Consider the following 14165-nt stretch of genomic DNA (forward strand, 5'->3'; position numbering starts at 1 on the left):
TTCTCAGCAAGCCAGGCTCCATTTTCAGCCACCATTTCCACTTGTCAGAAGTAAATACTACTAATGCCCTTGGGAACCTACTTTCACCTGTCCCCAGAGCAGGCATTCCCAAAGAGTAGCCTAAGGAACACTTGCATAACCAGGTTTTTGTTTATGTGTGTGTGTGTGTGTGTGTGTGTGTGTGTGTGTGTGTGTCTTGTTTTTTTGTTTTTTTTCTTGTGTCAGGTACCCTATTTGGTGCTCTTGTTTACATTATCTTTATTTTCTTAAACCATCTCCCAAGGATGTGTTTTTATTGATTTTAGAGAAAGAGGTAGGGGAAAAGGATGGAGGGAAGAAAGGAGGGAGGGAGGAAGGGAAATATAGATTCGAGAAAGAAACATTAATTGGTTGTCTCCTGTATATGCACCAATCTTGGATCAAACCTACAACCTAGGTATATGCCCATGGCTGGGAATCAAACCCACAACCTTTTGGTGTATGGAATGTTGCTCCAACCAACTGAGCCATCTGGCTAGGGCTACATCATCCTTATTTTATTGTGGTAAAATATAGGGAGAGAGATATAGAAATTTCAATTATGAGAGAGAATCATTGACTGGCTGCTTCCTGCATGCCCTACTGGAGATCAAAGTCCACAATCTGGGCCTGTGACCCGACTGGGAATTGAACCATGACCTCATGATTCATAGGTCAATGCTCAACCACTGAGCGACATCAGTCAAACTATTTTAACCATTTTTAAGTGTATAGTTTAGTGATATTATTTAAGTACATTCACAGTGTTATGCAACTATTACTACTATCCATCCACAGAATTATCTCATCATCCCAAAAAGAAACTGTATCCATTAATCAATAACTTCCCATTCCCTCCTCCCTCAGCCCTTGGTAGTCTCTATTTTACTTTCTGTCTTCTGTGATGTGGCCTATTTTGGATAGCATAGAGAGGTGGAATCATATAGTATTTGTTTTTTTGTGTCTGGCTTATTTCACTTAATATTTTAAAGGTCCTTCCATGTTGTAGTATGTGTCAGAATTTCCTTCCTAAGGCTGAATAATATTCCAATGTATGTGTAGACCATATTTTGTTTATCCATTCATTAGCTGATGGATATTTAGGTTGTTTTGGAGTTTGGCTGATGTGGATAATGCTTCTAGGAACACTGTTGCACATCTTTTTTTAGTCCTTATTTTCCATTCTTTTGAGTAATATTCCTAAGAGTGGATTTGATTGATAACATGATAATTGTATTTTTAGTTTTTTTTAGGACCTGCAAAACTCTCTTCCAAAGCTCTAACAAGGCATTATTTGGAAAAAGGGTTTCATGGTCAACAGACTTCATCATGGAACTCCTTCTCCGAGAGTCATAATGTATCTTAGTAAACATAGTAAAGGCTTTGACAGGTCCTGAGATAAAGAATCTATGTAACTTTGTCCCATCATTCTCCAAACTAATTTGATACTGTAAACCTGTTTTTACAGAGTAACTGGTAACATGCCATCCCTTGCTGGACTGGAAAACACCACCCATAGTTCTCAGGCAGATGTAAGAAGGGCTGGGGCTCAGGGAGAGAGAACCACTACTCAGAGCCCAGAGACAGAACCACATCTAACTCTCCAACCAGTCTGTTAAGCTCTTTGTCCTGATGGCTCTGCACTTGCCTGGCCCATCCTTCCTCTACTTCTTTGCTTCTTAAAGATTATTTTAACTGTCAGGACTAGCTCAGGCATCCACCCTACCCTCAAGAAACTCTCACACTGCTCTTGTCTTACCGGGGAGGGAGTGAGTGGAAATTTTTCTTCCCCTTAGGCTTAGCTTTTATTATACTGTATTGTCCTATTAAATGATTGGCCTCCTCCACTATATGGGGTGGTGGTGGTGGTGTCAAGTTTAGTTTGTATAAACAACCATCTGGAGAGCTTATTAAAGATGCAGATGCTGCCGAAACTGGTTTGGCTCAGTGGATAGAGCATTGTCGGCCTGCAGACTGAAAGGTTCCAGGTTTGATTCCAGTCAAGGGCATGTACCTTGGTTTCAGGCACATCCCCAGTAGGAGGTGTGCAAGAGGCAGCTGATTGATGTTTCTCTCTCATCGATTTTTCTAACTCTCTATCCCTCTCTCTTCCTCTCTGTAAAAAATCAATAAAAACATATATTTAAAAAAATTTTTTAAATGCAGATGCCTCTGTCTTACTCTTAAAAATTCCAGCTTAGTTGCTCTGAGGTGTACATTCAATAGCTCTAAAATGTGCATTTTTAAGAAGTACCTGAGACAGTATTCTCAGGCTCTTGATATTCAAAATCCCCCAGTTGTTGGCTCTGTGAGGATAAGAATGATTTCTATCTGTTTATTTTACATAATAAATGTTAAAGGATTAAATTAATGAACAAATGAATGAATGAAACTATGCCAGTTTCCTCCTCTGTAAAATGATGAGGTTGAATATTCTCTAAGCTTTCTGTTGGTGAAACTGCTCTTTATAAAGTTCAGGTTATTTGACCCAAGCTGCTGTGTTCCCAGCCACCTTAAGCTCAGAACCATACACAATACACAAACCGAAGCACATGAAACCTCCAGGGAGACCACAGAAGAGGATTTAGTCCTGCTTCGATTTAGCAAATCTCTCAGGGCTTGTGAATAACCATATTTTGAAACTGTCAATGTTATCACAAGCCAGACATACAAAGAGAGGCATACACTTGTGCCCCATGTGAATTCAGTCTCATTCTCTGAGTAGCTGAGAGGCAGCACTGTCAAGGCTGACAAACCCCCAAGTTAGGGAATTGGGAGCTAGGCATTATGGGAAACTAGGGTCCAGAGACGATGCCTGGGTGTGAAGCAGCTCTCCTGCTGGGTGGAGGGGCACAAACTCGATCCAAACCCCTCGACTCTGTTCCAACCATTTCTCAGTGGCATCTTTGAACATAAAACCCCAAATCTCTGTGCCCTGAGAACACTGCAGGTTTTGAGGGGAAGCTCTGGCTTTTCACAAGAGCTATGGCCTGAGAAAAATGAAATCTCCCATTACTTATAACCCCTCAGCATTTCAGAGGCAAAGGTTGGCTATGGCTGCCAAGATCTAGCAAATATTTGGTTAGCTTGGAAAGAATGGGTGCTCATTTTCCAATTCTCACAGATTTTCTCTGAGCCCAGCTCCTTTTATTAAAAACCTCAAATCCAGAGGTACAATCGAATGGCACTTGAGGCTCTAAGCATTCATCTGTATCCTGGGAAGCAGAACCCAGCATCTAAACAAAGAAAAGCTTAATCAACGGAACTCATGAATTCCCTCCAGGAACAGGGCCCAGTGTAGCAGAAGAATAGTCAGAGGGGCTCCTGACTGCATTTTCTTTGGGGGGGTGTTTATGGGAACGACCAGGGGTTGCTCCTTCAGTTGATTAGGCTCAGCCCACCGCGGCCTATGGGATAAATCCCACCCTTTGAAATTCCTACCCAGGATGTGAATTAAGGTTGCCGTGTTTTGTTTTGTTTTTTTATTTTTTATTTTTTTAAATATATATATTTTATTGACTTTTTACAGAGAGGAAGGAAGAGAGACAGAGAGCTAGAAACATCAATGAGGGAGAAACATCGATCAGCTGCCTCCTGCACACCCCCCTCTGGGGATGTGCCCGCAACCAAGGTACATGCCCTTAATCGGAATCGAACCCGGAACCCTTCAGTCTGCAGATCGACGCTCTATCCACTGAGCCAAACTGGTCAGGGCCGCTGTGTGTTTTTAAATAGAAGAATATCAAAATAAGAAAAAACACTTCATGAAATCTGAAAGCTATGGGAAATTCACATTTGTGTCCATAAGTAAAGTTTGGGCAGAAGGTGACGGAAGGTTTTTGTGTGTTTCCGTTGTGAGCCACAATGGCAGGGTTTGCAGCTGAAACTCCTGTCCTACCAGGCCCTCTGCAGGAAGTTTGTAGGCCCTTGGAAAGTAGGGCATGTATGATTTATTCGTCACCAATATTTGCACAAAAAAGAAAGTATAACACACGTACATGGTGATAGTTAATTACAAAGCAAACACCAGTATAACTTACGGTGTGTGCGTGTGTGTGTCAAGAAACAAAAGATTGTTGGTCATCACCTCCGAGTCCTCCACATGCTCTTTCTTCCTGAACAGAGGCCATCAGGCCCCGGGCTTTTGATAATGCCTTCCTTGCTGTTCTTTATTAATACTTGACCACCTCAACCCCATACAGCGGTGCGGCTTTACCCACAGGAAACGGGTTCCAGACCCGCAGGGCATGCCTAAAACCACAGATCATGCCACTTACGCTGTCTTTCTTTCCTACACATCCGTACCGATGATATAGTTTCATTTATAAATTAAGCACAGTAAGGTATTCACTGCTACTAATAAAAGAGAACAATTATAACGAAATACTGCAATAAGAGTTCTGTGATATGCTCAGACTCACCTTCTCAGGATGTGCAACGATACCAGTGAGTTAAGGCCAAGACGCTGTGGTGAAGCGATAGGCCGCGCCTGCGCACCTGACGACGCCTACCCGGCGCTGTGTGCTTCTCTGCCGCACATCCCAACCGCTGGCATCACGATCCACACAGGGGCTGGGCTGGGGAGCCATTGCTCAGCAAACTTAGGGTGACCTGCGGGCAAACACCGCGACACCTGGGCAGCCTGGTAAACAAGATGGAGACTCCCACGCTGCGTGAGGCGTGAGGCGTGAGGGAGCGTGAGTGGCGTGGAGACGCTGGACTAAAGGGTAAGTCCCCGCAGAGCGAGGCATCGCGAGATTTCCTCACGCTGCTCAGAACAACGTGCGATTTGAACCGCACCCCTCCCCTCTTCCACACCCCCGTGGGTGGAAAACACATGGTTTCTGGAATTTTCCCTTTAATGTGTTTGTACCTCAGTTGAAATTTCGGGAAGTGAAGCCTAGGATGTGGGGGACTCCTGTAATCTCGCTTGTTTTTGGACTGTATATTGATAGAATAATACGATATTTGCTTTGTGTCTTGCTGCTTCCTTTCAGTGGTCTGAGGCTCGGCCCTGAGTTACTGCATGTGGCTCTAGTTCTGTTGCCATTATCCTTGCTGCATGGTATCCCATTGTACTACTTTAGCACAGTTCGTTTATTCACTTTACATTTTGCTGGGCAGTGGGTCATTTCCAGTTTGGGGCTGTTGTGAATAGCACTGCAATGAACTCCTTTATCTGAACCATCATTGACTTCTGCAAAAGTCCAGCACTGTTGAATTGAGGGCTATGTATGTGTATCTTCAACTCTACCAGTTATAGCAAACTATTCTCTAACGAGGTTGGGCTAACTGACTTCTCACCAGCTGCCTCCTTTTAGGGAGCAGAGAAGCTCTTTGTGTCTTCTCAATCAGCACTAGTTCCATCTCTAAACCTTGAACCACACCTGTCCCCCAGCAGAAGAGCCATAGTGCCTGAGGCCATCACCCCTTCTGGTTTGTATCTTCCTGTAATGTAATTCTCTGGTCTTAAACCGGCAGCGAGAAAACAGTCAAGGTTCTAATAAGCATGATCCTTGAGATAATGTGATTATCTTTTAGATTTTGTGCTTGGCTAGCTGGCTATAGGCTAGCCAGATATGAAAATATCCTGACCACTTCCTCTTTCCCCCCCCCCGCCCCAGCCCTCCATCCCACGGATGGGAGTTGAGGTCATCACAGCAGGTGGGTCAGGTGGCCTTCCAAAGCCTGCAAAATGAACAGGCTGAGATATCAGGGAAATGGTCATTGCCCCTTTCTCCTTCAGAAAAACAAGGGGATTTCAAAGGTCAGTTTGGAGCTGATGCTTGTGTCTTTGTCTACAGGGCTTTAGAAAAACTGGACAGGAAACGCCCACCCCACGCTGAAACCCCATCACCTGGAGGTCCAAGCACTCGAGGCATTTCTGAAGCATGATGTAGCACTACACGGAGAAGACACAAATAAACCCCAAACCCTGGCACACATTTATCCAGTTTGTGAAGTGGATTAATAGAATAACCAATAAAACATGTATAAAAGCTTTAATTAAATCTGATGAAATAAAACTTCATGTTTTATTTATGGACACTCCCAACATGTAAAGGATTCAGGGACACATTCATTTTTACTGCCATTCCATCCTCATATCTATAATTAAATCCAGGCTGCAGCTCTGGCCCAGAGCAATGCAGCATTTTAAAGCTGGCCTTGGACACGCCCTCTCCCACCAGCTGCTTTTAATTATAATTACCATCTCAATATAAAGGAGGCTGATGGTAAAACAAAACAAAATAATCAAACAAACAAACAAAAAGCAGTTGTTACCATTGTGTTTTGGAATGACATGCTGAGGGAGGGGTTCAAGCCGTGGGCATAGCCTCCATTTCCAGTTTTACTCGGTACTAAGTGCACAAAATCTTCATTTTACTTTTGACATAAAAAAGGACTTCATGAAACAAGACAAAATAACTTATGATTATATGAAACATAACTGTGACAAATCACAAAACTATACATATTAATAGAAAAAAAAAAGTGTACCTAATTCTTTAAAAGATTTATGACAATAAGCACCAGATGTGCCCTTAGAGTAAGATCGGCCCCATATCCAGTATGATATATGCAGTTCATTTCTCTATGTGAGTGTATATAACTATATACAAGAGTCTGTGTGATTTATGGAAAACAGATTTCTACTTTTCCCCCCCAAAGTGCTGTATGTCAGCAACATTACACAGGATGCTCTGCTGTCTGTACAAAATAAATCTCTTCTTTTTTACACTCACTATTTCTCCAATGAGTGGTGTGACTCTTTTGCTTTATCCGTTGCAAAAAAAAAAAAAAAAAAAAAAGGAACCGCAGAAATTCCACACCACCAACAAAAAGTGCCATTAAAAAAAAAAAAATGCTGCTATAAAATGACATAGTCAAACAGTCCAATAAAATACCAAATAATTAAATCGTTTACAAACACTATTCCCAATACTTCAAGGCAACTGAACAGTCGAGGTTCCTGGGTGGGGCAATGAACATTTACCTCCATTCTGGTGCGTGAATGTGCTTAATATCTGGAAATGTAAAAACTCAAGAACAAACCAACACTCAGTTTCACCAGTGGACGCTGCTGTGAGCCACTGAAGACCTACCGTCTATTTTAAAATAGCCTATGTAATTTGGGGGAAACATGGGAAAAGGACAGATAGTAAATATTTAAATAATACTTAACAGCTGATCCCAGGCTGAATTACAACTGACACTTTGATGCAGTCCCTTTAGGGAATGAAGACAATGCAGCAAATGAAATGTCTCTAGGCATACTGATTTCTTCCTTTTATGTAATAGGGTAATTAGCTTTGGGCTGCGTGTATTTTCCTAGGCACTGGTTTTTACTTAAAAAAAAAAAAAAGAGTAATGACAATCTCTGTTTGGATGTTAATGAAAATGGTTACATGTCAAGACTAAAAGGCCAAAAAGTGGAAGGTAATAAATTTTTGAACATTCCATTTTCACTGCTACGAACATTATAATGAAAACATATGTAAATCCTGTGCAATGTGAAAGCAAGCAAGAAACACATTGTAAGGTCAGGCATGATTCTGGGACCTAAGGACAGAATGCAGAGTCTAGCCAGAACCTGAGTGTCCTGTCCTGAGGCCATAAGCTCAGACCTGCACCATCAGGAAACACAGAGGGTCCGGGAAGGGCTCTCAGCATTGCAGGCAGCCCTGGGCCCTGCTTCCTGCATGCCCTCTGCTAACAGGAATGCCTCCTAAGGGGCCGCCCAATTTTTACTGAGGAAGGAGGGCCTACAGGTGCTCCTGAGGCCTGGCTCGCCCTGGCTCCCTCCAGCCACAGTGGAGCGTGAGAGGGGCAGGACCAGCCTGAAGCCAGGGGAAGACAGACTGGCACGGGAGCATCCCCTCCAGCCAGAGGACATGGCATCCATGGTTTCTGAGGCTCAGCTTCTGGCTTCGTCCTCCTTCCCTCTTTCACCTTTAACTTATATAAAGCCACAGGCAGGGGTGACAACATCAGCTGCAATAACCACCTTGCCTTTCAATTTTTTTCCTCCTCATCACAAAAATAACATGTATTTTGAGTTCCTCATAAAGGCTTCAGTAATTAGAATGAATAGACTGTCTCTCTTAGAAGCTTTCCTTTCTTTCCAGAGTGAGACAAAGGACCAGGAGGGATGCCAGTGTTAGGATGCGTGTGTCCTTGCTTTGGCAAAGGGACACACCCCACCACATCTGCAAGGAGGAGAACACTTTCCCTGCAGTCTGAGGGCTCATCTGGAAAAGGAGCCCGGCAGGCAGGCATCCTCTCATAAAGTAGAGCAGGTGTTTGTCAAGCGAATAACCCGTTTGCAGACTTGGGCGTCTGCACGATGGCTTTTCCCAGATCAGAGCTCATTGGTCAGAGAACTAGCCTGACCAGGTGCTCTGTGAAAACAGACTCATGCGTGGTGCTTTATTCACCTCATCCTACCACATGTTTGAATGAAATCCTACAGCAGGCCGAATACTATATATTTGACTGCTCAGCTGGACTGGGAGGACCCACCTGTCAGGATACACCTGTCCCCGGGTCCCAAGTCTGACACCACACTGTGTACTTATCTCACTGGAGATTGTAATTATTTCTGTTTGACAAACAGCATTGTTTCTTTGTTGTTCCGAAAACATTTTTAAAAAGAGAAAAAAAGCATGAAATGTGGCAGTACTGGAATGTCCAAAGTTACTGGGTGTCTGGGGTTGGGCTCATTATTATAGCCCGGGCCATGAGACTCAGGATCTTTGCAAAGCTTTGTAAAGGTGCCACGGGAAATGGCTTCCTCTTCAGGCTTGACATCAAATGGCCCAGTGCCCTCAAAGCAGAATTTCAGAAAAAAAGGTTGCCTTCTTCTGCCCACCTTTCCAGAACTGTCTCCTCTACCCTCCTGGGACGGGACCTTGCTAACAGCTGATGGTCAGATAATGATGGTGATAGGTGAACCACATTCACGGAGAGGGAGAGAACAATGCAAATAGAGAGAGATAAGCACAGGGGAGAGACAGACAGATGGAAGATATCCTGAGGGAGGTGAGCAAAGGCTGTGCAAAATAATGGCAGAGGGCATCTCTAGTTTGGTTTTCTGAGAAAACCTAGGAACATAACTCAGTGAGTCCCTGTGCTCACATCTAGCACGTCCCTGGGCAGAGCACCAGAGCAGAAGCAATGGATGACAATGGGTGAACCAGTCGTGTGACCTTTTATTTTGAACAAGGTCTTTGAGGTGGAGTTGCTGAACAGCTAACCTGCTAGGGTTCCTGCTACAGCACTGGGAAGAGGGTGTGCTCACCCCGTTTCCCTCAGGTAGCCTTTGCTATGTACAACACTAGCATTCCAGGAGTGCTCACAGGTGCTGCGAGGTGTGGCCAGGCAGAACCACAAGGCTGTGGCAAAATGTATGTAGCTGGGGTGATTAAAATAGTTTGCATCCAAAGAATAGACTTCTAAATATTTTTTTTCCATTAAAGTAGAAGTAGATTACAAGTCTTTAAAATGAAGGAACTAAGACAGGTTTTGGGAATATAAAACAAGTTGTAGTGCCTTTCAAGGGCCTGTACTTAACAGAACTTCCTCACTTTGCTTTTGGAGAAACACTGAAAAGCGACTGGTTAGCATGGGAATATAGAAGAGAGAAAGAGAGGCAGCCAGCTCACTGGAATGCCGGCTGATGCTGAACCCTATGCTGAAGATCGGGGTTCCTGGATGCCTGGCTGGGCATTGGCCAGCAGTGAGGAGGAGCACACTGTGTCTCTGGCAATTTGCATTGAACTTCTCTATTTAGGGTTTTCAGAGAGGGTAGTCCCCACACTACATTTTCACATGCACATCACTTCATCCGTGTCCTCTGAGTGTTGACAGCCAGGAAGAAACAGGTATCTGGGAGAGAGAGAGTCTAAATTCCCTTTGAAATGACAGTCCTGCTGGTCACCAGCAAACTCAGAGAGAACAAGGAACAAACGAAAACATTCCCACAAAGCCCAGCTCTGACCATCAGCCCTGCCTTCCAGGACACATCTGTGACTTCACAGACACCACTGACTCAGTCGCCACCCTCTTCAGGCAGTCTGTGAGGTTCTGAACACAACAGGCGGCAAGCAACAAAAGGTTCTGGATGCCAGTGGTAGTGGAGGCCGGCGGAACTGTTATCCTTCAGTGTAGACAGAGGAAAGCTGGCTAGGACAGCGGTCCACAGCGCTGATCTGCAAAAACGTGGTGTCTTCAGGCCCACTGCGAAGAGACTCTCCGAAGAGGCTTGAGGAACCGGAAGGCAAATCGTACACTGGAAGAGAGCAAACACAGGAGTTAACACCTGCCTCACCTTGCCATGCCCACTGGGGTCCAGTGAGCGATCATGTTGACCTAGCCCCATTAGCAGGTCTCAGTCCTCAGGCACATAGGTGGAAGAGAAGTATGGGGTGCAGACAGATGGCCAATATAAGTCTTGACACAAAGTATGAGCTGAGTATTAGTAAAAGTGAAGTGTTCTGTGGAAGGGTGAGGGTGGTCACACACAAAAAAAGGTAATATTAAAGTTGAGTCAAGGATGGGATTCTTACAGGAGGGGAAGTTAAAAAACACACACAAAGTATTCCAGAAGGAGGAAATAGGTGAGAGAGAGAGAGAGAGAGAGAGAGAGAGAGAGAGAGAGAGAGAGAGAGAGAGAGAAAGAGAAAGAGAAAGAGAAAGAAAGGAGCATGTGGGGCCAAGTGTGGTGGCAAAGCTGAGATGAGAACATGTCGGGAGACATATGTGAGGGAATTCCGGAAAATGTAATCAGGCCCAATTCATAGGCACTTTGAATGGCATGCTGCGAGATCTCACTCATATGAGGAATCTAATGAACAAAATAAACTGAAGAACAAAAGAGACCCAGAGACAGAGAAACATGGAACAGGCTGATAAATTTCAGAGGGAAGGCAGGGAGTGGGGAGGTGGAGGTAGGGTGAAATTAACCAAAGAACATGTATGGATATATGCATAACCTATGGACATAGACAATAGTGTGGTGAAGGCCTGGGAGGGGGTCAGGGGTTGGGTAGAGGAGCTCAATGGGGAAAGAAAGAGGGACATGTGAAATATTTTCAACAATAAAGATAATTAAAAAAAAAAGTGGACTTTATTCTCTAGGCAACTGGGAACAAAGGTATTTGAGCAGAAAAAAATACTTATTTTATCCTTCATTTTTGGAAGCATTAAGGCAGAATGGTAAAGGCAGGAGTTGCTGTAGGGAGATTCATTGGAAGGCTGTCTGTGTTGTCTTGGGGAGACACAATGGTACCTGGACTAGGGTGGTGGAAGTGGGGCTGAAGAGGAGGGTGAAGAGAGACATTTCAGAGGTGGTTTCAACAGGATTTGATGCAGTCATGTGCAGGGTCAAGTCTAGCCCAGCCACTCACAGGTAACTCAACTGGTTTCTCCTGCCAGTCTGCCCAAGTTCCAAAGTCAGACTCCAACACACCTGTAATGCCCGAGTGAGTTGAGAAGGCTCTGTGGAAAACATCAAAACCAGCCTGGCCCATGGACGTGGGGACCAAGTAGTCCTCAAAGGAAGGCACCACACTGCAGGAGCTGCTGGGTGGCATGGTCCTCTGGGAGTCAGGGTAGTGTGGGGGGCAGAATGTCTGCAGCTGCCCGTAAAATCCTGAAATGCAAGCACAGCACTGAGCTACTGTAAGGCACAACTTCCAAAGATCATTCCAACCCAGCTAGACCCTCACTCAGCCTAGATTCATGTGACAAAATGCCTTTAACTTTTAAGCTCACCTGTAAAACTTCCTAAGCAAGCATTTCAAAGTTTGTTGGCTTATGAACTTTTTATTGCTGCTCTGGTACCTGAAATTAGTAGGCATCTTACTTTCCCTAGACTATCCAAAGAGTCCTGGAACCTGAAGGCCTGACCTTCAAGAGACATTCCTTCCCAGGCTAGATTTTGAGAGCATCTTCCTACCCTTCCTTTCTCCTATATTCTGATTTTCACACTTAGTAAAAATTTGAAGAATATTTGTTTTTTTAAAGGCAACCGCGATCTAGTCATTCACTTGTTCCATGTGAATGTATAAACTTCATACATGTTTATATCTTCCTCATTATTTTAAATAGGTATATGGCATCCCACAGTTAGATTACTGCAATTTACTCAACTATTATTGTTGTTGATATTTGCAACAAATGGGAAAACTGAAAGTGAACAAATAGCATAATGAAGAAATACGTGGAAAGATTTCTTAATATTTTAAAATAATCACCAACATTTTGCTAATCATGTTTCACTTCTCTCAGTTTTTTAGGTCACTTAATAGAGTTTTCCTTGGGATTCTATGTGGTCCTTTTCTATAATCTTCCACACCTTCCTTTTCTTTTTTCCTCTTTGCCTCCTATAAATTTAGGATAATGGATTACTTTCTTTGAGTACAGTATGCTTTAAAAAATAAGTAATGAAATCATCATGTGATACTTTACTGAAGGGAGAGTTGTAGCTCTGTTATAAATTCCATATCATTGTCTCCTCAAACGTAAAATGTGAATGTCTATGCACTGTGTATGCTTGTGAAAATTAGGCAAGTCATTAGATAAGGAAGCCCATCTACAACATTTAACAGTGCATTATAAATGTAAGTTATTATTAATACCATTACTCTGTTTTTGGTGGAAAAAAATGAGGGATTAGTAGAGGAAGTACCTCAGAGTCCCTACCACGAACATTAAATGATAGAGAACCCAGAACTAACCCTAACCCATGAACACTGGGCCCTAGCCCTTTGTGCCTCCCTTTATTAGAACTGCCTCTTCATAGGATTGAAAGACTTTATGTTTGGTTAAAGAAAACTGAGCTCCAATCAACAAGTAGGGGAGGTGCTATTTGGGTTCTTTCTGGCTCTCTTTCAATACAACTAGGGCGCACTGACATACCAGCCGGGCATGCTCACAACTCTTCTCATTTCAGGAAGGCCTGTTCTATGGTTACTAGGAGCATTACCAAAGGATATGAGCTGAACTGCTCATAAGACATAGGCTGACCCCCTAGAGGCTTATTAATCGAGATACATGGGTAGGGCAGTTTTATGCACAGGGTACACTCATAGTAGAAAACAAAATAATAATATCCTTTATAAGCAGATAGTTGTTTACTTTATATAGAATCAAGAAAAATTACCCATAAGGTTTGAGGGTAACATTAAATGTATGGTAGTAGTTTAGAGTAGGAGGAGAAGAAAGAATGAAAAATTATTGGCTCTTCTCTTTTTAATACTCAAAGGCTTCTGTTTGCTTTCAACAGACAGATGGGCAAACCACCTGAACAGACCTCTCAAATACCCATATAATTGATCAACCGACATGGACAAACTGTCAGTCCTCTAGCCATCAAAGAAATAAAAATCAAGACAATGATAAAAATACTATATTCCACCTAACACATTAGTAAAGATTCCTAATATTCTCAGTGCTGGAGTGAGACTGGTGAAGAAGTCACTTCTGCATAGTGTTGCAGGCATGGCAAAAGAGTATAAATCTTTTGGAAAAAAATTTGACAACCTGTATCTAGAACCCGAAAAGTGTTCATACTCTTGTACGTGACAATTTTACTTCTGAGAATGTATCCTAAAGTATAGTACAAAGGAGAAAAGAAATTCTGCACAGATGGTCATCACGGTGCTAATTGTCATTATAGAAAACTGAAGAGTCAAAAAGGGTAACCATAGAGAATGGTTAAGCAAGTAGTGGTACCTCTACATGATGGGAATATTAAGTGGCCATTAAAAGAATAGCTATAAGGAAATTTTAATAATGTGAAAATACTATTATAAGGTTCACCTGGAAAAAAGCCAAGATACAAAGTCGAATAGAAAGACTAGGCTCCATGATGTGGAAGTCTATGTATAGGATAGACTTCAAGGCAGCATATGTATAGATGTATTTTTTTTAATGTTTTTCTGAATTTTAATAGTGATGAAAAGCAAGTACTCTGGAGCCAGATTTCCTGGGTTCAAAACCTAGCCCAACTACTTACTAATTGTGTAGTCTTGGTGAATTAACCTCTCAGTGTTTTAGTTTTCCAATTTGTAAAATGGAGATAAACATAGTATCTACACCTCACTGAATGATTATGAAAATTAAATTAATATTTAAATATTACT

General features: G+C 42.8%; 1 protein-coding gene across 4 annotated transcripts in view; it reads right to left on the reverse strand.

Annotated features, from left to right (window-relative positions):
• Positions 1-6004: 6004 nt before the first annotated feature.
• GLIS3 (GLIS family zinc finger 3) overlaps positions 6005-14165 on the reverse strand; it is a 431194-nt gene continuing 423033 nt past the window's right edge. For all 4 annotated transcript variants that reach the window (XM_036433938.2, XM_036433937.2, XM_045580161.1 and 1 more), the window contains 2 exons: positions 11489-11671; positions 6005-10309 (listed from right to left, as the gene is read on the reverse strand). In XM_036433938.2, coding sequence (XP_036289831.1) covers positions 10173-10309; positions 11489-11671 — 320 coding nt within the window. In that variant the 3' untranslated portion in view covers positions 6005-10172. The remainder of the gene's footprint in view (positions 10310-11488; positions 11672-14165) is intronic.

This window comes from Pipistrellus kuhlii, unplaced genomic scaffold (genome assembly GCF_014108245.1).
Source record: "Pipistrellus kuhlii isolate mPipKuh1 unplaced genomic scaffold, mPipKuh1.p scaffold_m20_p_12, whole genome shotgun sequence".
Taxonomy (NCBI): Eukaryota; Metazoa; Chordata; class Mammalia; order Chiroptera; family Vespertilionidae; genus Pipistrellus; species Pipistrellus kuhlii.